This window comes from Tenrec ecaudatus, chromosome 3 (assembly GCF_050624435.1).
Source record: "Tenrec ecaudatus isolate mTenEca1 chromosome 3, mTenEca1.hap1, whole genome shotgun sequence".
NCBI classification, from domain to species: domain Eukaryota; kingdom Metazoa; phylum Chordata; class Mammalia; order Afrosoricida; family Tenrecidae; genus Tenrec; species Tenrec ecaudatus.
This window is the reverse complement of record NC_134532.1, coordinates 110,980,334-111,004,553: the sequence shown is the minus strand read 5'-3', so window position 1 is coordinate 111,004,553 and position 24,220 is coordinate 110,980,334. Positions and strand designations below refer to the sequence as shown.

Here is a 24,220-nt window from a genome sequence, read left to right as displayed (position 1 = left end):
GAGTCAGTTCAACTCACAACAACGGAAGGAACAGAGACTATGAGTCTTTCCAGGAGTAGTTAGCCGAATTTTCTCCAGTGGAGCCCAGCTATACCACCAGGGTTTCTTAATCACTCGTTAATAGTTCCTTATTAGTTGTGGGACCTTAGATTATTTAATCTCCATGTGTTCTAAAAACTAAAATCTGGGAAGTAATAGTGTGTTATTGATTGCTACATTGGGTAAGCGTTGGACTGCTAACCTCAAGGTTGGTAGTTCAAACCCACCAGTCAGTCAGAGGGCGAAAGATGAGGCTATGTGTTTCTATGAATAAGGGAACTTGGACCTGTAACAAAAATGGAGAAAAGTGGGTAAAATTTCCAGATAGAATGGATCGGGGTTGCTGTAAAGGATGGGATCAGGACCATTCAGACAGGAGCAGCTTGCCAGTGGGGCAAGGGATGTGGGGAGGACTTTCAGAGACAATCAGAGGTTTTGTTCTGAGTAAGTTTCAGGTGTCTGTGACCGCAAGGAGAAATGTCGGCCAGGCCTTTTGATGTCCAAGTCTAGACTGCAGAGGAGAGGTCTAAGGGTGACACTCACTCACTCACTGCCATTGACAGTATAGGACAAGGTACCACTTCCTGTGAGTTTCAGAGACTGTAACTTTAAAAAAAAAACATTTTGTTCCGGAATCATACAACTCTTATCACAATCCATACATACATCAACTGTGTAAAGCACATCTGTACATTCTTTGCCCTCATCATTTTAAAAAGCATTTGCTCTCTACTTAAGCCCTTTGCATCAGGTCCTCTCTTTTTTCCCCTCCCTCTCCGTTCCCCTCTCACTCGTGAGCCCTTGATAATTTATAAATTATTTTGTCATATCTTGCCCTGTCCGATGCAGTGACTGTAATTCTTAAGAGGAGTAGAAAGCCCCATCTTTGTCCTGAGGAGTGGCTGGTGATTTTGAACTGCTGACCTTGCAATTGGCAGCCCAGTGGGTAACCACTATGCTACCAGGGCTCCTGTTGAGATTGAGGACAGAAGCCAGATAAGAGGATTAAAAAAAATCATTTTATTGGAGACTTCTACAGCTCTTATAACATTCCATACATCAATTGTATCGAGCATATATGTACATATATGTACATATATGTTGTCATCATCATTTCCAAAACATTTTCTATTTGAGTCCTTGGTATGAGCTCCTCTTTTTTCCCATTCTGTCCTCCTTCCCACCCTGTGACCCCTTGACAAATTAAAAATTATTGTGTTGTCATATCTTAAACACTGACCAATGTCTCCCTTCACACACGTTTCTGTACTCATCCCCCAGGGGGTGGGGAGGGTTAGGTATCGATCATTGTGATTGGTTCCCCCTCCCTTCCCCCCCCCACTCTCTTCACCCTCCCCTCCTGGTATCGCCACTCCCATTTCTGTTCCCAAGATGTTTATCTAATGTGAATTCTGTGTGTTGTGAGCCCATATCTGTACCAGTGTACATTCTCTGGTCTAGCCAGAACTGTAAGGCAGGATTGGGGTCATGATAGTAGTGGGGTGAGGAAGCCTCAAAGAACCAGAGGAATATTGGGCTATACTGGGCCTTGGTTGATTCATCCCTTCCTTGTGATCCTTCTGTGAGGAGATGTCCTATTGTCTACAGATGGATTTGGGGTCTCTGCTCTAGCCCCCCTCATTCTCAACAATTTGGTTTTTTTGTTTGGGAACTTCTGGTGTCTGTTAACCTGATCCCACCAACAACTCATGATCACACAGGCTGGTGTGCTTCTTCCATGTAGGCTTTGTTGCTTCTTTGCTAGATGTCCGCTTGTTTAACTTCAAGCCTTTAAGACCCTAGACACATTGTCTTTTGATAGCCAGGCACCATCAGTTTGCTTCACTTCATTTGCCTATGCACCCATTTTGTCTTCAGTGATTGTATTGGGAGGGTATCACAGAATGCCAGATTGTTAGAACAAAGTGCTCTTGCCTTGAGGGAAGACTTGACCAGAGGTCCATAGTCAGTCCACTTCCTCAATGTATTGCCATATAAATATATGTACCATATACACTCAAGTATAAGTCAACCCAAATATTAACCGAGGCACCTAATTTTACCACAAAAACTGCATTAAAAATGTGTTGAAAAACTTGGCTTATATACAAGTGTATATGGTACATAGGCCAATGCCTCTATTTTTATGAATTACTATATTTACATAAGTACACTCCTGTTTATACCTCTATCTATAGCTTTGCTTCTTAGATCTTGCCTGTTTCCTTTTTTACCTGCCTCCTGCCTAAGTAGCACTTAAAAAATGTTTTCCAATCATTTTATTGGGGTTCTTACAGCTTACAACATTCCATACATCAGTTGTATCAAGCATATTTGTACATATGTTGCCATCATTATTTCCAAAACATTTTTTACTTGAGGCCTTGGTGTAAGTTCCTCTTTTTCCCATCCTTGCCCCATCCTCCCGCCCTCATGAATCCTTGATCAATTATGTATTATTATTTCATATCTTACACTGTCCATTGTCTCCCTTCATCCACATTTCTGTTATTCGTCCCCTTTGTTGGGGGTGTTATATATCCAACTTGTGATGGGTACACCCTTTGTCCCCCTTCCCCATCCCCAGCCATCTCCCAACCCTCATGATATTGCTACTCCAATTACTGTTCCTGAGGGGGTTATCTGCCCTGAATTCCATGTGTTGAGAGCTCTTATCTGTATCAGTGTGTGTACTCTGGTCTAGCCAGATTTGTAAGGTAGAACTGGGCCATGGTAGTGGGGAGGTGGGGGTGTGTGTGAGGAAGCATTCAGGAACTAGAGGAATGATGTGTGATTCGTCAGTGTTATACTACACCTTGGTTGAATCATCCCTTCTTTATAGCCCTTTTGTGGGGGGTAACCAATTGTCTACAGATGGGCTATGGGTCTCCACTCCACCCCCCTCATTCGCATCAATATAGTTGTTTGTTTTGAATCTTTTGATACCTGATTCCTGATCCTGCCCACACCTCATGATCATACAGGCTGGTGTGCTTCTTCCATGTGGGCTTATTTGCTTCCCTGCTAGATGGCTGCTTGCTTAATCTTGAGCCTTTAATACCCTAGATCAGTGGTTCTCAACCTTCCTAATGCCACAACCCTTTTAATACAGTGCCTGATGTTGTGGTGAATCCCTAACCATAAAATTATTTTTTGTTGCTACTTCATAAATATAATTTTGCTACTGTTATGAATCGGGTGACCCCTGTGAAAAGGTCATTCGACCTCCAAAGGCATTGCAACCCACAGGCTGAGAACCACTGCCCTAGATGCTCTATCTTTTGATAGCTGGGCACCATCTGCTCTCTTCACCACATTTGCTTATGCACCCGTTTTGTCTTCAGCGATCATGTTGGGAAGGTGAGTATCAAAGAGTGCCAGGTTATCAGAACAAAGTGTTCTTGCATTAAGGGAGGCTTTGAGTAGAGGTCCAAAGTCTGTCTGTTATCTTAATTCCTAACATAAATATATGTACATTAGCTTCTATTAATTTCATTATAAATTAATATATTTGCATATATAGATGCCTGTAGCTATCTATACCTCTATAAATAGCTTTTGCTTCCTATTTCTTTCCTATGTTTCTAAGGAGCACTGATGTAGTTAAAGTTGTGGGTTTGGGCAGCACTGGGTTGGGATGTTTTCTTGATGTACACTTACCCTTTATATAAAATTCTCTCTTATACATATGAGTTTCTGTGAATTTGTTTCTCTAAAAATACCCAGACTAACACATTATGATACCTTAGGAGTGGGGTACTGGAGAAACAAATCATAAGATGGAGAGTAGATGTTTTTTGACCTCTCCCTCATGGTAGTTTTCCTTCTTTGTCTAGCCAGGTAAAGACATACTGTTTTTCTGGGGAAAATAAGGGAAATATGAAAATAGAAAGCTTGTAAGCCTACTTGCTTTCAGCCATTAAAATTTGATCTTTAGATGGGTTTAGGCCATGCCTGCAAAGAAAGCTTTGAAAAGCTATGACCCTCCCAGTGCTTTGGAGTACTCAGGAACCAATGGTCTTTGTCAGAAACTCAAAAAAATCTGGAACCATGAAGAAAACTCCCCTCTAGGACTGAATGTTAAAGGGAGCCTGAGAGCAGGCTGAGATGCTTGCTAGGTGACCACCTGGATCTACTTGTTGAGTGGAAGTGGGAGAAATGCAGCAATAAAGAGAAGAGACGGTTGAGTTTGGCCACTGACACCTGTGGAGTTGGTTTACAGGAAAAAGATGAGAAAATGAGAGCGGGTGGACTGGTCTAAAGTTCATGACCTAACACGAGGGGACCAGGCTTGTTGAGTATTGGTGAGAGCCCAGGGTCTAAAGGCAAGGCGACCAGTGGGCACCCTGTGGAGGCTGAGTGAGGAGGCCCACATTGAGTTGACCAGAAGCCAACCAGATGAAGAGATTTTTGAGCCTGTGAACTGGTGCATATTGTTGCTGACTTATGGATGGCCTGTCTGTATTTGACTTTGCTTATGGATGCAGACTTCACAAGTTTCCAACTCGAATGAAGATTCTTCATGTCAAAAATTAAAGTTTATTGTTCTATGCTTGCTTCGGTGGCCCAAATACTAAAGTTTATTGTTCCAACCTGGCTGATAAACACTTGTGGGATCAATTGAAGGGCGGAGAGATAAATGGCTCAGTGAGCCTCACCTTTCTAGTTCTCGGGTCTCTTGCTTTGTGATAACCGGATCAGGGTGCAGCTGCCTTAGCCAGTTTCCTGCTTCACCTGGTGAGGCTCAGTTCCTGCAAGACATCCTCGAGGAGAAGCCGCATAGACCTACCCCGGATGCAACCCTGGGTGCTGGAGCAGCCGGACGGAGACCCCTGCCAGCTCTGAGATACTTCCACGTTCACTGATTTCGCTTTCCTCCTGCAGTCGGCGTCATAGTGCGTGTTTTTTGAGATGGAGGAGGACTTTGTGGATTGGTGTCTGACCTATGGGTTAATGTTAGACTTGTGGGCTTGGGTAACACTGGGTTGGGATGTTTACTTGATGTGCACTTACCCTTTATATAAAACTCTCTCTTATAAATATGAGTTTCTGTGGATTTGTTTCTAAAATACCCAGACTCACACAAGCACTTTTGACATACTTCTTCCAAGACAGATTTGTTTGTTTGTTGGCAGTCCACAGCACTTTAAATATCCTTAGCCAGAACCACAAATAAATCAATTCTTCTGTCTTCCTTATTCAGTGTCCAATTTTCACATGGGTATGAGGCAATCGAAAATACTGGGGTCAGGCGCAACTTACTCTTCAGAGTAACGTCCTTGCTTTTCAGTACTCTAAAGGGTCTTGTGTAGCATCTTTCTATCTCTTGACTGCTGAGAAGGACGTGTGCTTGGTGAGTGGAGGGGCAGTGAAAGGAGGGAGCCCTCCATGAGGTGGACCCACGCAGTCATGGTTGTGAGGAGGCGCAGGACCGGACAGTGTTCCATTCTGTCGGGCATGGGGTCACTGTGGGTCGGAACCCACTTGAAGGCACCTCACAGCAGCAGGAGTAGCAAGCGGCTCCTCTGTGTGACTGATGGGTCTCATCTGGGGCAATATTTTGAGAAATAAGTAGCTAGAATATGCTTCTATCCATTTATTTTAGACCATCAACTAAAAGGAAAATGCAATTTTAAAAATTGTCACAGAACTGTAGAATTTTCAGGAAGTCTTACACCCCAATTTGAGGATCAGCACAATTAAGAAAAACACCCAAAACCCACTCCCTGCCATCAAGTCAATTCTGACTCATAGGGACCCTATAGGACCAAATAGAACTATCCTTGTGGGTTTCCAAGACTGCAAATCACAGGAGCAGAAAGCCTCTTCTCCCCAGAAACAGCTGGTGGTTTTGAACTGGCGACCTTGTGAATAGCAGCCCAACATGTAACCCACCATGGAGAGTAGCAGACAAGAGGGCAACCAGAAGACTTAGTGGGATTCTCAAAGGGCTTACCAGGATATGTATGGGAAGCTGAACTTTTCCTCATGTAAATCATTTAAGGTAAATTTGGGTTTTCTGATAATGACAGTTTCAACCTATCCATTTTTCCCTTGCAGATTTTACATGTGAAACTACGTGGAAACCTGAAATATTACCTATCACCCCTTTATAGTACAGTGGTGCCAGCTGATGGTAAGCTCTTATCACTCCCCTGATTGATTTCTGTCCTTCCAAATGAAGCCTGGACTTAGCGCGAAACAGACCAACTACTCTTGTATTTCCGTCCCCCCCCACACACACACACACACACCCCCGTGTCTGCACCCTCAGCCGGGGTTCAGTTCTTCCCTTCCCTTTTCCCGTAAAATGCTCTGGACTGTTGGGTGACGCCCACCCAGCAATCAGGAGACAGGGCTGTGCTCCGGCAGTGTTTCGAGTGGTAGCGAATCAGATGTTGGCTGTCTTATAAGGGAAGCAGGATACAAACAATAGAGATTGTTTTAAAGACAGAGGCTTATGAGTTCTGTGTTTAGATCTTCATTGTAGAATTCTTATGTTTTACAAAGCTTTCCCCAACAATTTTTATCATTCTTACGCTTTTGTGTTTTGCTTTTTTCTAAACAGAAGTAACGATCAGTTATCGATGTGGCCTTCCTTTGATAACACTTCCTTTACCGTCCAGAAAAGAGCGGTGTCAGTTTGCAGTGAAGCCCTTGCTATCGACAGTTGGCTCATTCCTTCAGGACATACAGAATGAAGACAAAGGTGTCAAAACTGCAGCCGTCTTCACAGCAGGTGTGTGTATCTCACACACACACACACTCATTTTGCTTGCAGAGGGCTTCTTCTGAGACATTTTTTAGTTCTTTATACGCTTTCATTCATTATCTGTTAAATGGTTGGCATTTTTCCCCTTTTAGCACATAAGTAATAGATGAACAAAATAACTATTGAATAAAAAATTAATGAAGTCACCACCACCACCCACCACCACCCCCACCACCATTAATTTTATTAAAAAAATTAATGAAGTAAGTACCATGTAAGATTCAATTACTTTTATAACTTTAGCTTGAAATCTTTTTCTCCGGGGTTTGAATTATTTTTGTAGCACAGTTACTAGCGTGAGATTCGCAGCACTATCATGGACCTAAGCTTCTACGAGCAAGGAGGTACAGACCGCACTCTGAAGGGGTTAAATTGAGTTTAAGTGCTTGATTGTATCTGCTCAATAAATGAACCACAACAAAATGACTGCTGGTACCCGTGTTTATAAAACTGATCATGGAGTGGCTTTGAAGTATAAAGCACAAAGAAGGAGACTCAAAGTCTTAGAAAGTTGAGTCTCCTTGGAATAAGTGAAAAAACTTTATTGGGCTGTTAGTTGATACTCGTCTAGAACAGAAGAAGTCAACACTGTATCCTTAGGTCTTTAAAAGGTATGCGGGTCTTTAGCTGTTCTTACATTAGTATCAAGAATATTGTAGCATTCCAACTGAGAAAGTATATCCATGTGATCCTTTTTAGAGTAATATTTTAAGAGGCTGGTGTGAAGTCATTTAAATGATACTTGCAAAGGCAGACAAAAGGGTTGGTGTGTTACTGATTTTTGTTTTTTTCCGAGGCTCTGTGGGTGGAATTTGCCTGCAGGCAAATTAATTTGGGCTTGAAAAGGGTGTTCTAAGCTTGTCACAGTTTTGCCCGTTGTGTGGGTTGAATTATTTGGCAGTTTTGCCAATTACGTGGGTTGCATTATTTGGCAATTCTAGGGAAAATGAGCTCACCTCTGAGTGATGAACGGGAACCCAAACAGCCAGTTCTAGCAGCAGAGCCAGGTGCAGACTTGACTCTTTGCCTTCTGGAACAAATGCGCCAGACAGCCAGATGGGAGGCAGGCAGCCAGGCGCTCCCTGCATTGTGCTGGCAGTGCTCCTCTCTGGGCATGTGTAATCGCTCTGGGTCAGTGTAGCCAAGCAAATGCCAGGCTGGGAGAGAATCTTCATCCAACATCTCTTTAGCCTTTATTTTACATAATTGTATGTGGACTATTTTGAAGGGTGCTTGAGGGAAGGAAAGACACCCTGTGTCAGTCTGGGTAGGCTAGAGAAACAAATTCATAGACACTCATATGGGCAGAAGGGAGAGTTTTATATGCAAGAGCAGTTGAATATTGAGAAAACATGCTAGTCCAGGTCAAGTCCATAAGTCCGGTATTAGCCCATATGTCTGAGACAAATCTATAAAGTCCTCTTCAGACTCAGGAAGCACATGCAATGATGCTGAATGCAGGATGATCAGTGGGTGGGAAGTCTTGTGGATCTAGTGGCGGTGTAAGCATCTCAGCACTGGCATGGGTCTCCATGTGGCTTGTCAACAAGAATGTCTCACAGGGACTGAGAGTGTGTCCCACCTCCAATGAGCTATTTATCTCCTTAGTGACCCCAAATAAGGTCATCAAGCTGCCACCTGATTGACAAGCTAAGTTCTACCCCTTCACTCTTAACCCTCTCAAATTGACAACAGATTACGTAACTACCACAGACCCCAAATTCAAAAATATAATAAATATATATGAATATATTAAATCTTAAACTTAGTTTTACCTCTTTGGGACGTGCCAGGAGAGACCAGTCCCTGGGCAAGACATCGTGTTTGGAAAAGTAGAGAGGCGGTGAAGGAGAAGGCGGCACTCACGGTGATGGACTGTCATAGCGGCTGTCAGTGGGCTCCGGTACAGGAACACTTGTGAGGATGGCGCAGGACAGGACAGTGTTGTTCTGCTGTGCATAGGCTTGCTAAGGGTTGGACCCGACTTAATGGTTCTTAACAACTACAGCAAGTCTTCAACGGGATGAAGACAAGACAAAGACAATTCATCTGAACTCAAGAGACCAGCACAAGGTCATAATGGTGTCCAAAGATTTACAAAAATGCAGCAACATAAATAGGAGTTTCCCTGACAAGGGGAATTCACAAAAGCATGATTGGTAGCCATTCAGTATGCATCGCAGTTGTAGGTGGGAAAGAGGGGCCATAATTGCTATATGTATACGGTTCTATATAGAACTGCTTTCAAGATTGGCTCAGGGGCCTTCCACCAAGACAGAATATGATTCATGATCATGTGAACGCTGTTACCCCAAATTCCAATCAGGGTACATGTGGGCAAGCTTCAAGGGCGTGGCTGCCCCTCGTGGATGGCCCAGAATGCATCAGAAGGATAGAAATTCACCTTCTGATGCATTCTCCCAAAGCTCCTCCGTTGCCATTGTCAGTTACCGGGTCAGAAAGAACCATGCGCTCAGCACACCGAATGCTCAGAATTTAAGCTCTGATGCCAGGGAACGTGGTGGGAGAAGGAACACCTACTAGCTCTAGTTTTTGCTTGTTCCTCAGTGAACTGTGAGCATGCTCTCTTTTAAAGAAAATCATTTTATTGGGGCTCATCCAGCTCTTTCACAACCCATGCATACATCCATTGTGTCAAGTACATTTGTACATTTGTTGCCATCATTTTCTTTTTAAAAATCATTTTATTGGAGGCTCATTGTGTCAAGCACATTTGTTGTCATTATTTTCAAAACATTTTCTTGAGCTCATTTTTTTGCCTCTGCCCCCTACCCTCCATCCTTCATGGACCCTTGGTAATTTATAAATTATTATTTTCTTCATGTCTGACACTGACTGCTGTCTCCCTTCACCCCTTCTTCTGGGGGGGGGTGTTATATGTTAGTCGTTGTGATTGGTTCCTCTTTTCTCCTCCCACCTTCTATTTTACCCTCCTTGTATGGCTACTCTCATTATTGGTCCTGAGGCATTTATCTGTCCTGGATTCCCTGTGTTTCCAGCTCTTATCTGTACCAGGGTACATCCTCTGGTCTAACTGGATTTGTAAAGTAGAATTGGGGTCATGATAGTGGGGAGAAGGAAGCATTAAAGAACTAGAGGAAAATTGTATTTTCATCGGTGCTATACTGCACCCTGACTGGTTCGTTTCTTCCTTGTGACCTTTCTGTAAAAGGATGGCCAATTGTCTATAGATGGGCTTTGGGTCTCCACTCTGCCCTCTCCCTGATAAACATTGATAAGATTTTTTTGTTCTGGGTCTTTGATGCCTGATACCTGATCCCATCAACACCTCATGATCACACAGGCTGCTGTGCTTCTTCCATGTGGGCTTTGTTACTTGGCAGCTAAATGGCTACTTGTTTATCTTCAAGGTCTTAAGACCCCAGATGTCGTATCTTTTGCTAGCTGGGCACCATCAGTTTTCTTCACCATTTTTGCTTATGTACCCATTTTGTCTTCAGCGATCCTGTTAGGAAGGTGAGTATCATGGGATCCCAGGTTATTAGAAGAAAATGTTCTTATGTTGAGGGAGTACTTGAGTAGAGGCCCAATGTCCATCTGCTACCTTAATACTTATACATATATGTACATAGATCTATTTCCGTATTGTTATCTATAAATGTATTTACATATGTACATGCCTGTATTTAGACCTCTATAAGTGTCCTTTGCCTCCTACTTCTTGCCTCCGTTTCCTTTTATTTTCCTCTTGTCCCATTATCATATGTGACCTTTATTCGGCTTTCATTAATTCCTCTCGGCTACATTGCCATTGATCAAGTTCCACCAGGCATCACATGCCTTCCTTACCATTGATTTTAGATCAATTGTTGTTCCCTTGTCTCCGGTTTTATTGGTTCCCCCCATCCTTTTCCCTGCCTCCCCTTTTCCCAGGTCCCCCTGCAGCCATCGGTCCCATTGTTTTCCCCTCTGGATTGTTTATCCTACCTCTTATATAGATAGATAGAGCATGGTTTCTTAATACTTGAGCTAAATTCAAACTTAAGAGTAGGCTATATGTAAGACACCATTTTCCAAGAAATTTTTTCCCCCTGATATACTTCTTGGATATTTGAAGTGATTGTCTCTGTTTCTCCAGCTCCACAAAATAAGCCACTCAAACATGCCCCAAAAAGTGAATTACTTTCACCACTACTCCTGCCATCCTCACTTTTTGTCGTTCTGCCTCTTCTTTCCCATAAAGGGAGGGGGGGGGAGCGAGTTAATGTTGTAGAAGTTAGTGGTCCTGTTTATCCACCACGTTTTAATGGACATAAGCAATAGCTTCTAGTAATGAAAGAGAAGAGAAAGAAAGCCTTGTAAAAGTCTTTCTACCTGTGCGCCCTGGTTGTATAGTGGTTACGCATTGGGCTGCCACCTGAATGTTCGGCCATTCACAACCACCAGCACCTCTGCTGGAGCCTATGAACCAGAGCCTTGCTGAGACAAGGCTTTCTACTTCGTGAAGGCTGGTAGCCTCAGAAATCCAGAGACCGTTCTGCAGGACTGTGGGACTGGCTGTGAGTTGGAATTGACTTGTTGGCAGTGAGTTTTGGTGTGCACACGTGTACCAGCCAGGGACTTGGTTGCATGAGTATTAGAATAACAGTGGGCGCCCTCCAAAAGGCAAACGCCTGCTACTGTATTAAGAAGGCACGGGTTAGTCGGGCTTTTGTTCTGTTTTGTTTTGATGTGTTGGAAAATGGTTCTTACTGTTTTAAAAGGAGCACGTATTTGTGTGTTCTGATTTTTGTTTCAGATGGCAGCAAGATTCCAGCTTCCACCTTAATGGGAGTTTTGCTAATGAATGATTTTCAACTTGCCATCAATACAGTAATGTACAACGTGCACTGCCCCAAGCAAGGTAAGAATGACGGGCAACTGAACACTTTCCACACGTGCGTTTTGTAGGGAGCCGAGCTTGTCGTGAGACGCTTCTGATGAGCCACAAGCTCTAGGGAACTCACTGTGTAAGCTTTCCTAGCAGCGCTGTAAGTGATCAGACGCTTTCTAGGTGAGACTTGAGATTCATTTGTCCTCTTTTTCAATTTGTAAAACTTCACCGTTGTGTTTTGAATTAATTACTATACAACTCCATTTGTTTAAGAAAGGGATGAGCCAGGAAATCCATGTTCAAGTACCTATTGTTGCAGAATTCTTGATAAGCCTTTTCTCGCATCTCAAACTACCCTTCTGACCACTGACATTACGCTGTTGGCAAGTTCTCGCTCAGTCGGTACTTCCCATGTTTCGTTTCCTTTCTCTTTCGTCTCTGACAATTCCATGATGAATGGGTCACGTGTTTTGTAAGTGGCCCAAAGTTTTTATAGATCCTGTTCTTTTGTTTGTTTTTCCCCTTTTCCCTCCTTTGTCGCTCTACATTTCAGTCGTGGGCATTTCTAGTGGCATGTGTTCAGGCACACGAACTCTTTCCTCAAGTGCATCCGGTCTTCTGAGGCTCCCGTCACAGGCATTGTTCATTTCCGCTGCAGTTGATGCTCTCCGACAGTAACCGCCTGCCCTTCCATGTCACTCATTTTTCTATGAAATCCAATACCATATTAATCATAGTGTTTAAAAACTTCTGGTCTGATGATTTAACAATCTCTGCGTGTCTGAGGCTGGTTCTAACACTCATGTGGTCTCTCTAGACTATGGAGTTTTATAGTTGTTTAGCATGCTTTGTAATCGTTTATTGAAAATGGACACGATGTTTTGGGTAATAGAGGTTGAGGGCCATGACCTGTATGGTGAGGTTTTCATGGGGCTGGAAGTTGGGGCATGGTTAGTGCTTGCTACGTCAGAGCCTTCAGTTCTCTCTAGTCTCCCACCACCACCACCATCCCCTTTTTGTTCTGTCTCTCCTGTTGCCTTTGAGCTTCCCTGAGAGTGTGAAACCAGAGTCAGGCTGTAACTTGTGGGTTTCCTAGTTGTAACCCCCTGCGCTCATGCTAGAGCCCAGTGATGTCACACTGAGGTGTTTGGGGTGGGGGGAAGCATTCTTTGGTCGTCTTAAATCGTTTATAAGTTGAGCCGGAATCCCTAAATTGTAACCTTCAGAGGAGTTTCTTAGCGCCCCTCCCCTTGTATGAGACAGGGACAGTGAAAAGGCTTGGAGCTAGATAATTGCTCTTTATGCTTTTGGTAAAGTTATTATTTTTGAGGGCAGGCCTTGGTTATGAATTAGAAAATGCTCTGGACATTTTTCAGCCAACTCCATGCTGTAAGCACAAGGTGGTTTTGCTTTGCTCTTCACTGTTACAGGCTGGTAGGGCCCATGAGTGTGAGCCTGGAGTTGCTACTCTCAGGCTCATTCATACCAAGTAGAGGTTAGAGTTGTGGAGTTCCTACCACTCTGTCCTGCTACCTGCTACCTCACCTGCTTCTACTGTAGGCCAGCCGTCATTATAGACTGGTGAGGGTGGGCGGAAGGAATCCATGAGCTCAGACCGTACTAAATCGATGACACCGCAAATAGAAAAGTACGTAAGAGGCCCTGTGTAGCATTCGACTATCAAGGGTGGAGGGTAAGTGGGCGTGTGGGGCGTGGGGTGAGGTGGGAGGGTTAGAATGATTGGATTTAGGAATTCCTCAGTTTGAGCTAGATGCGTCACAGCCAAGAATCATCCATCGATGCTACCTACTCAGGGAGAGGGGGAGAAGCGGACTCAGAAAGGAAGGGCGTCCTGGGGGGAAAAAACTCTGAAAAACAAAATGGGACGCTATGCTAGGCTATGAGATGCCTTTCCTTGGTTCTTGCTTTTGATAGGGAAAGCACTGACACGGCAGAAACAGACGTGAGTGAAAGTAAGCTAGGATGGGCCAGCGCCAGAGAAGCAGTGGAAAGACAGGCCATGTGGTCCCGCTCGTTGGTCTGATTTATGTAGCCTTCCTCCCACATCCACCAGGACGTGCTGGTGTGCTGGTGGGCATGCTCCTGGGTGCACGGGCTGTGCGAAGTAGCCGGTTCTCCCTGCGCATGTTCTGCCTGTAGCCTTCTAGTGCCTGTCCCATCTCTTATGGCCTTGGTTTGCTAGTCTTTGCTGATTAGTGGTCTTTGTAGGGCAAAACCTTTTTTTCTCTAAGCTTCCTCCCTGTCAGAAAATTGCCAGTTTAGGCCAGATTCTGCACCAACCAAGAATCCCCAGTAGAAGCTAACTATTGGGGAGAAGGGTGGGAGTTAGATGAAAGTAAGAGTGTGGTGAACGAAAAGATGGGGCCCGCCACAGGATAGAGGAGCCAGCTGGGAAAGGGCTCCCTGGAGACACATCAAGGACAATTTGAGCTCCCCAACGTAACGTGTAACCCCACAGAAAGGAGGAGGCAGAGGTTGAAAATGTGGAGATGAAGCCCTGCTAAGGTAACGACTTCTATATCCACTGAACTCTTAATGCTCTGCCGGGGCTTCTACTTCCTGCCCTTTACTCGTGATTAACATTTACGTGAACACATGGAACAAGCATACTCAGAGCATCTCATGTGTAGGTTGGTTTGCACGGCCTCCCTGTCCTCCCCAACCCCAACCTGGAACATGAACTCAAAGTCCAGGTGGGTCTGCCCTGGACAGGGTGAGAACAAAGGAAGCCCGGGGAAGCACTGCGGTGGTGGGGGCTGGCAGAGCTGTCTGAGCTCTCAAGGCGACGGGCGCTTTTTCCTGGAGAAGCCCTGATATTAAGGAGGTCATTGGGGTGGTTAAGTGGTGGGATCTGACAACCACAGGTGCTGTAGCCACATGGAGTTTCCGGTTACGGGTAGATGAGGGTAGATAGAATGTGTTTCCTCTGGTATCTGGGAGAGTCTGGGAGGAAGACAGGTCAGGAGCCTAGCGGTCAAGTAAGCCATTTACCTAAAGGACAGTCAAACTAAGGGAATGTTTTCCTGAACACGGAAGGGCTACAGGGGTTTCCAGTATCACAGCCACTGTCCATTTTGACTCATAGCATCCCTGTGGGTTTCCAAGACTGTAACCCTTTATGGGACTAGAAAGCCCCAACTTTATCCTGAAGAGCAACTGGTTATGAACTGCTGACCCTGTGGTTAGCAGCACAACACATAACCCCCACTCCACCAGGGCTCCCATTTAGCTAGAAAAGTCTGTGCTGACTTCGGCTAACGCACAGCCTCTTAGCAGCTCCTTACAAGGAGATTCTGCATGCTGGAGAGTCTGTGTGCTGGGCTTGGGCTCCAGCGGCAGGGGGCCCCAGAGACACACTGTCCCCACGCCTCGGACTGCTGCTCCCTTTGTGCTTCAGTCGCCGCAGCATAACCATGGGCAGCAGGCTGGTGGGAAGCAGTGAGAGGGGATCATACTGGAGCAGCCAAATGAAAGTTGTGAAATCAGAAAGTCAGCATTTACTTACTTAAATTCCTTAATTCTACAGCAATGACAAATTTGGTTTGAAAGTTGAGGGTAGCAAAAGAAACTCATGGAAAGCATACACAAAAAAAAGAGGGATGGCCTCTCACTTTGTGCTCCTTTTAGGAGGCAGATGCCTCCGACAGTTAACACAGCACATGAATTCTGTGGTGCCCACCTATTTCCAAAAGAGCACAGGGAGGCCTTCCTGATCTCCGATGAACATCTTGGGAGCATTGCACAGCTTTGCACAAACTTGTGCCTCCTGTATTTCTCTCTGTATATCCCCACCCAAACCAAGCCCACTGCCTGGGAGTTGATGCCAATTGATAGCGACCTGATAGGACAAAGTACAACCTCTTCTGTAGGTTTCCAAAATGGTAGATATTTTGGAGAGCAGTCAGCCTCATCTGTCTATTGCAGAGCAGCTAGTGGGTTTGAACCACTGACATTGTGCTAAACAGCCCAATGCTTATCCCACCACACTATCAGGGCTCCTTGGCTCAGAATACAGATACCGTATATACTCGTGTATAAGCCAAGGTTTTCAGCACAAAAAATGTGCTGAAAAACTGGGGTTCGACTTATATACGGGTCAGTGGTACCCCAGGGAGGTGTAACATCTCACAGGTGATTGTCATTCCTCCGACACTGCCTGGCTTTGAATGTTTTGTTTACTCACATCTAACCAATCATGTTAATTCACATCCTGCATTTCCCACCCAGGCTTATACTCGAGTCAATCAGTTTTTCTGGTTTCCCAGGCAGTAATTAGGTACCCGGCTTATACTCGGGCCGGCTTATATTCAAGTGTATGCGATAGTTTACATATCAATACTTTTTTTGTTTTTAGTAATCTGATTCTTCTACATACCTCAGATATGACATAAATTTCCCCAAATTTTAGGAAAGGACTCTGCCTTCACCTCTTCGTGGCAGTTTTAGCATAGAATGTGGAAAAGGTTAAAAAAAAATTTCATGGCCATTGAGTCAATGGAGCCTCTTAGTGACCCTGTAGCACAGGGTAGAACTGCCCCTGTGAGTTTCCAAGACTACAACTGGTTATGATTAGGAAGCCCCACTTCTCTTCTGCAGCGTGGCTGGTGGTTTTGAACTGCTGATCCTGTGGATCACAGCCCAGTGCATCACCATCGTCCCTCACACCCTTGGTCCTGAAGGTATCATCCACCCTGGATTCCCTGTACCTCCAGCCCTCATATGTACCAGTGTACAGCCTCTGTCCTATCCAGGCCTGCAAGGTAGAATTCGGATCATGGTAGTTGGGGGGAGGAAGCATCCAGGATCTGGGGGCATCCCACTGGGGTTCCTCTGTGGAAAGGGTCAAGAACACAGCCAAGTCTTGAAGAAGTAGGTGGAGATGAACAGAAACATGTCAGGACTATTCGCCTGAGCTAGAAAATCAGCCGGCTGACGCTGACTATGGAGTCTTGTGTGCAGTTGGAGTTTGCTGCTTCCTGGCGGGAAGATCCTTGTCCATCTCCTGTAGGTTCTCTGACATTAGTGAACCATGCACCCCGTGGAAAGGTATAATTCCAGCCTAATTTTTTGTGGACTTGCAGATCCAGAGAGGGAATGACCAGAGTAACCTTTAATCAAAAGGAGTCTCTGTCAAAGCAAGCGAAAGTGCAGTTCCCTTTCAAGTGTACAGCTCTTGTTCCGTGTGACTCCACCCATGGCACTTGTTGCAAACGGCAAACAGTTGAGTCACATTTCATATGGCTGCCTTGTGCTGTTCACCTGTCTGCACACCAGCATCCTTCTCTGTGGATCCTAATGTGAGTTTTGGAGTGAAGACAGGCCGGGCAAGGTATCCGAGGTTGGCTGCAGGTATCAAGGGGGCATTCTCTTGGAGGCTGGTCCCTGGCAAATGGCTTGCCAGTTCTGTATGCGGTCTTCTCGGGAAATGACAAGAGTCATATCTCTCAAGAAAGGACAAGCAAAAACACCATTTTAAGCCTACCCCCTGGGACTGTATTCCAGATTGTCATTAAACTTAAGAGTAATGGAATCACTTGAGACGATAGGAAGGTCAATACCAATTGTGCCTCTGCAGCCCTGGCTCAGACATGCTGCCCCGTCTCACAGGCCCCGGGGAGGATGTGGTGATGGCTTGTATCCCTTGTGTCTTTCTCAGAAGCACTGAGTGGCGAGCTCGCTGCCGAGATGGACACCGTGAAGTCGCTGGTTCACAGACTCTTTACAGCCATACACTTTGAAGAGTATCAGAAAAGGAAAGAGACACATTTGTTGGAGAACATTGACCACCTGAGAAGGCAGCTGCAGCCCCTGGAACAGGTGAGAAGCACCACAGCGGAGTCTCTGTAGAGCTGCTGGGTTGGTTCGACTTGTCAACCATTAGGTTGGCAGACAGATGCAAACGCTTGCCCCACTCGAGGGCTGTATAATAATACCATCCTGTTCACCAAGGGCTCCCTGTAGGCTCCTTTCCTGCTGTCAGCCTCACCCTCATCCTGCAGATGAGGAAACCGAGCTGCTTTCAGCTCCAGGGAGAAGCCGTGTTTCTGCAGCTGGTTAGGGCACGGCCACTTGGGAGTAGTTTGCTTTCATCCTGGACAATGCCGGCTGTAAGCTGAGATGCACCAGCTGGGCGGCTACCTCACTTCCTTTCCATGGAGAGCCAGCCCAGGGCCCAGCCCCACAAAAACAGCATTGTAGCTGTTGCCGTCTCAGTAGGCTTGGGTTCTCTTTTTGGTCTGCTTGTTGCAATTTAAAGGGAAAACTATACGTTAAACCGTGTGATCCCACTGTGTTTTTTTTTGGGAAAGGGGCGGGGAAGTGTGTGTCTCTTTATCTGAAGAGTTTGTGACTTTTAGAAGTATGGCAGAGAGAGATTGGTTGTATTTCGTTTCTGCATTGCTTACTGTTTTTCTCTGCTTCTTGTTCATGATGAGAGTGTGGCGTGCAGTCCCTGGTGGCACAGAATGGGTAGGTGCTGGGCTCCTGGCTGAAAGATTGGCCCTTTGAGCCCACTCAGCAGTGCCTTGGAGGACAGGCTTGGATCATCTGCTTTTGACATGCCACGGCCTTGGAAACTCTGCCCTGCATACGTGAGGTTGTCACGAGTCACTAACAATCACGTGGGCTAAATTTTAAAACCCAACAATGGCACGATCGTCTTAGAGAGCACTGTGCTGAGTGCAATTAGTCAGCCACAAAAGGACCAACATGGTACACAACCATACTACAAGGGGGAAAAGATCAAGGCAGACTCACCAGAGGAAACGGGCTTTCTTTGGGGGTTACCAAGGGCTGGAGGGCGAGGGAGGACGATGAAACAACCGGCTAGTGCAGGGGTCGGCAACCTGCGGCTCTCCAGCCAGCCACATGGGGCTCTTTCGGTACGTGCAGGTGGCTCTGGAGGAAAATCGAAAATCAAAACGAAACTTTCATTCAGGTAATGGTGATTTCATTTGTTTGTAAAGCTGTATTTATCGCTCTCAAATAATTTTTAAATTGTTGTGAGGGCCAGGATTGGCTCTTCCTTTTTGGAAGTTTGCCGAGCTCTGACCTGGAGGGTTGACAGGTGTTAACTGGGTGCAGGGAAGGACTGCAGGATCCCCACAAGGGGGAGAAGCCCCACCTGCTGACTGACTGGCAGGCTCAGCTCTTGGGTTTGCTAATGAGCTTAAGTGATTTCACACACAATCGTTGATCCAAAATGTAAACACCTGCCTAATTCACAATCAACATGTTTTAAATAAATACATAAGTGAAATACTGTCAAATGTAAAGTCTTCCTCCAGCCTTGCCCTGTAGTTCCTGTCTCTTCCTCACTCAGTAACCATGAGTACTGTTTTTCAGCATCATTTCTTTTTCATATGTGTGTGTATATATGCATGTGTATATGTATATCCACATATATGTATATCTCTCTACACACACACACACACACACGAGGGAGACCTGGTGGTGTAGTGGTTATGCATCAGGCTGCTCTACAGGAGAATGATGAGGCTTTCTACTCCAGTAGAGAGAAGTCTTGAGTTCTATACTGTCCTATAGGGTAGCTGTGAGTCAGAATCGATTTGATGACAGTGTATACACACATTTTTAGATATATATATGTATGTGTCCATTTATATATATATACACACACACATACATACACACTTTTGTGTGTGGGGTGGGGTGAAAACCCTTTCTTGACTTTTTATAATCCTGGCCTCATAGGACTTTTCCTTTTGTGATTGATTTCACTCAGCCTGATGCCCTCCAAGTTCATTCATGTTATGAGATGTTTCATGGACTCATTATTTATTAATCATTTCCTAGTTTAAAATACATAAATGTTTTATATGTCCTCTTTTTAGTAAAGACTGTATTGCATACACTATTCTTGACTCTTTTTACTAAGTGTACCCTAGAAATCTTTCCAGATTGGTACATAGCCACCTCCAAACAATCGAATAGTGTCTTCATAGACATAGTGTCTAGAATTTTTGTTCTTTTGCTACTAGAAATTGAACTATAGGGAATGCATGCGGGTGTACCTGTTGGATAAAGTTCCAAAGTGGAATGTAAAGAAAATAGGCATGGAATTTCAGCTAAAGTCATGTCGACAGGCACCTGTTCCTGTTCGTCTTGCTTCCCCCCTCCCCCAACCTTGAGTTGATGCAATGATGTGCTGTTTGTCCTTCAGCTGAAAGCTCGAATTGAAGGTCGCTCTGAAGCCAGAATCAGCAAGCTCCTGTGGTGCGGGTTAGCGCTGCTGTCCGCTCAGGGTGGGGCCCTGGCCTGGTTCACCTGGTGGGTGTACTCCTGGGACATCATGGAGCCAGTCACATACTTCATCACATTTGCAAATACCATGGTCTTTTTTGCATACTTTGTAGTCACTCGACAGGTGAGTAGTGTGTGGGGAAAATATTAAATTAAACTTCTGTGCCAATACTGCCTAACTCAGTGCTGAGCGAGCAATAAAGCCTTTAGTTAAGGAAGTTCTGCTCTGAAGAGTTATGGGAGGGAGCCTTGGTGCCACGGTGATTGAGCGTTGAGCTGCTAACTGACGGGTTGATGGTTTGAACCCACCAGCTAGCTGCTCTGTGGAGGACGGCGTGGCAGCGTGCTCCCATCAAGTGGAAACCCTAGGGGGGCCGCGCTACCCTGCCCGGTAGGGTTGCAATGAGTCTGGATCAACTTGATGGCAATGCTTGCCTTTGAAGGGGTTCTTTATAAGCTGATAATTCTTTACTGTTTTCCAGTAAACTGGTAGAGACTGATACACAGTACAGAGCAACTGGACATAGCTTCTCAAAAAGAGGGGAAAAAAAACTCAAAAATTCCCATCCCTTGAGTGGATTCTGACTCATAGCAGCTCCCCAGGACAGGATAGAGCTGCCCCGCGGGTTCCCAAGACCAACTCTTATCAGAGTAGAAAGTCTTACCTTCCCCCGCGGGTTCCCGAGACCAACTCTTATCAGAGTAGAAAGACCTTACCTTTCCCCAGAAGCAGCTGGTGGCTTCAAACTGCCGGCCTGTGGTTAGCAGCCTAACTCGTAACCACTAGAGATGTAATTAGTGCCACTCCCAAATGCCAGTGGGATACACATGTCAAATGTATGTTCTCCGTGCCCTTATTTATAAGTGCAATTGAATTTGTACTGTAAAATGCCCAGGAACGTTCGCTTTGCCTCGTGGTTATTTGGCCAGAAACCCCGCTCGTCCTTATTCCTGAGGGTGAGTGACGCTTCCTCCCAGCCTGTCTGCTCTGAAGACACCGCTGAGGGGCAGCCGCGTTCCCCTGCACCACTGTTGGCTTGGGGCTGCTCTGACGGCTCTGTGCCATTTACTCATCTTGGCGGTGTTTAGCCAAGCGTCTTTGGGCAGAGGCAGGTGCATTCAAAACAAGTTTGTTTTCTTTTCGCTCTCTTTTTAAAGGATTACACTTACTCAGCTGTTAGTGGCAGGCAATTTCTTCACTTCTTCTACCAGAAATCAAAGCAAGAACATTTTGATGTGGAGCAGTACAACAGGCTAAAAGGCGACCTCAGTGAGGTAGGCAGGCACCGTCTTCAGAGCTGGTCTGCTTCGGAACCAGAATGCCGCGTTGGGAAAATGAATTGGGTGGCTTATCTTCTGGGTGAAAACCGGGTGCAACACCCACTGCTGTGCAATGACATGTTTTCATACGAATTCCAGCCCTAACAGTTTATTCTTATCATCGGCATTCCACACTCAGCCGGCTTAAATACGAGGGGGCTTTAAAATGTATGTGGGGAAATGACTTTATATAACAAGAGAATTGATTTTTTTTACGCGCTATTTGAAGTCCTGATCGTTTATATGATTTTGAAATATAAAACGTAAGTTCTCAATAGAAATGTATTACTGGGTTTAGTTACAGTATTAAGGAAAAACCCACTGTGGTCAACATCATAGCAGATTTTCCACTATTAAGTAATTGAAAAGTAAAAATTTAGGAAGGCGAATGTGGTAGTGACATTTAAACACTCTAAAGGCAAGTTCCTTCTTAAAAAGTAGAAGAATCGGTGATACCTCTTTCACCTAAAAAAACGTGTTTTAGACTTTTCTGCATCTTTCAGATGAGGAAGCAAAAGCTGTTGACCGCGCTTGTCCTAGTCACATGTCTACACTGCTGACAAGTGGATTAATCAGAGCAGGAGCCAGAAGTTTGGCTCTGCCCTCTGTGCTCTTAGGAGCTTCCAGGCTGGCTGTCCAGCAGTTTCTCTAGCCTCCCAATGTACTCATTAGCTGCTTTCCAACAGTGACTTAGTAACACTTAACGCTTTTCTTAGTAATTTCATAGCAAAGTTTTGGTTAAAAAATTTTAAAGTTCCTTTCATTGCTCAGTGTCTCCTCCTGTAACAGTCATTCTGCCTTTGCCCTCCCTGAACAAACCAGCCCCTGGAGCGGTGGTCAGGAGGTAGATATCACTAGGCCACAATTGGAAATGCAAAGTAAGAGAGAAGAGCCTGTTACGTTTCAGAAAGACATCTTACTCCACCGGGAGGGGCTTGAGCCTCCAGCCATGCAGCTAGCAGCCAGGCATGGTGACACCAGGGTTGCCTGGTACTGGGGAGGAGAGTGCAACCATGCCTGTCTGGTTCAGTTCTTAATTTAATGGACACTCTGTATTTGCATGATCATTGCACGGAGCTAAAGAGGATGCTGCCAGAGTTTTTCCATTGAAGATTTCTAAGGACAACCTTGTGTGTGTGGTCATTTAAGAAGAGACTATTGGAGGAGATTGATAGGGCAGATATTTTGCGAGATTTTTAATGTGAGCTCGAAAAGCCATTATGAAGGGGTAAACTATTACTTTAAACAAAACAAAAAAAGTTTGAATCCCAAGCTTAAGTGCATCATTAAGAGAAGAATCCATATAAAACTTCAAGGTTTTAGGCATTTGCCAGCAATAGCTTAGGTGTGTTTGTGGCCCACAGAGGCATCTGTTTGGAGGATCCTCTCACTGTGAACTTTTCTTTCTCTGGTTGACAGGCAAAAACAGCCCTGAGACGTCTGCGACGGAGTCTCTATTTCCGATTGCCAGTGGAGCCGCCTGGGGACAAGGACTGACCTTCCATTGTAAATGTCACTGAAGCTTTCCCATTTTGCACCTTAGAAACTGCAAGTTTTTTAGTCCTATAGCTCATTTCAATTTGACTGGTTCAGTATCTTTTAGTTAATAAAAAGTTTCTTATGACACATCAGTGAGACTTGTGATTTGTTGATTTTCATGGCTTAGTGAGGCTGCATGTTAGGACAGTTGAGTATCAGAAGCCCCGGTGGCTGCCCTGGTGTTGGGTCCCTCAGGTGAGAATCCCCGTCCACTTGTCCGGTTTGTGCCCAGCAGACATGGAAACTGTCAGTGTGCATGGCACTCCCTTGCATTCTCGGGCCTCATTTCAACCAAGCTCGCTGCCAATGAGGTGATTCTAACACGCAGCGACCCTACAGGACAGTGCTACCGCTCTGCATTTCCGAGACCGTAATGCTTATGAGAGTAGAAAGCATCATCTTCCCCCGAGAAGTGGCTGGTGCTTTAGAACTCCTGACTCTGCAGTTGGCAGCTCAGCTTGTTAGCCCAGGATGCCACCAGACCTCGTTGAGAATCATACAAAATTCATCTGTGTCCCTATTGCTCCCACAATTCGGAAGTAATGTGATTTTAGTGCACAGATATGTAGACGACTTACTGTACCTGAATATTTAACTCAAGTTCTTCTGTAAGAAAGAAAATTTTTAAGAGATTTTCAGTGATAGCTGTTTTCTCTTGGTGCTGTTGCCACGCTGTTCTGACTCACAGGGTGCATTGTGTAGCAGAACCAGCACTTCACGGTCCTGCGCCGTCCTGTCTTTTACTGGAGCCCACTCTTGCCGTCACTGTGTCAGCCCAACCCTTTGAAGATCTTCCCCCTTTTCACTGACCCTGCAGTCAACCCCCCGTGATGCTCCCATCCAGAGCTGGCCCCTCCTGACATGTCCAAAGTTTATGCAAGGTGATTCTCGCCACCCTCACTTCCGAGGAGCTTCGGTTGTACTTCTCCAAGACAGATTGGCTGTCTTTCTGGCACCTCGTGGTATGTTCAATATTGTCCCCCAACACATTGCATGGGTGACAATTTGTCTTCCTTCTTCAGTATGCCATCTGCCTATTAAAATGTTATCATGTTGCTTTTTGGTCCAATCACGAGTTTACCATTATGTTGAGGTGTACTCTATAATGACAAGGAGCTCTAGTGGTATAGTGGGTAATGCACTGACTTGCTAACCACAAGATCAGCAGTTCGAACCTACCACCCACTTGTGGGAGAACGAGAGAGCTGTCTACTCCTGTGGAGATTAAAGGCTCAAACACAAAAGGGCAGTTCTACCCTATCCTAAAGGGTCACTGTGAGTTGGAATTGACATGATGGCATTGAGTTTCAGTAGTCCTTGACCTTCCCCAATTAGTGCAAGTCTTCTTCACTTTAAGTAAGCAAGATCATGTCATCCCTCTATGTATCGCAGTTCCTGGTCTTGTGTTCTTC

At 45.2% G+C, this 24,220-nt stretch overlaps 1 protein-coding gene across 1 annotated transcript in view; it reads left to right on the top strand.

The window, feature by feature from the left end:
* The window catches only part of MCUB (mitochondrial calcium uniporter dominant negative subunit beta), a 107,286-nt gene extending 84,386 nt beyond the window's left edge, over positions 1–22,900 (top strand). The window contains exons 2-8 of the mRNA XM_075543937.1: positions 6,100–6,175; positions 6,608–6,778; positions 11,592–11,696; positions 17,344–17,504; positions 19,870–20,073; positions 21,108–21,224; positions 22,689–22,900. Of these exons, the coding sequence (XP_075400052.1) occupies positions 6,100–6,175; positions 6,608–6,778; positions 11,592–11,696; positions 17,344–17,504; positions 19,870–20,073; positions 21,108–21,224; positions 22,689–22,766 (912 nt within the window). The 3' untranslated portion in view covers positions 22,767–22,900. The remainder of the gene's footprint in view (positions 1–6,099; positions 6,176–6,607; positions 6,779–11,591; positions 11,697–17,343; positions 17,505–19,869; positions 20,074–21,107; positions 21,225–22,688) is intronic.
* Positions 22,901–24,220: the final 1,320 nt, after the last annotated feature.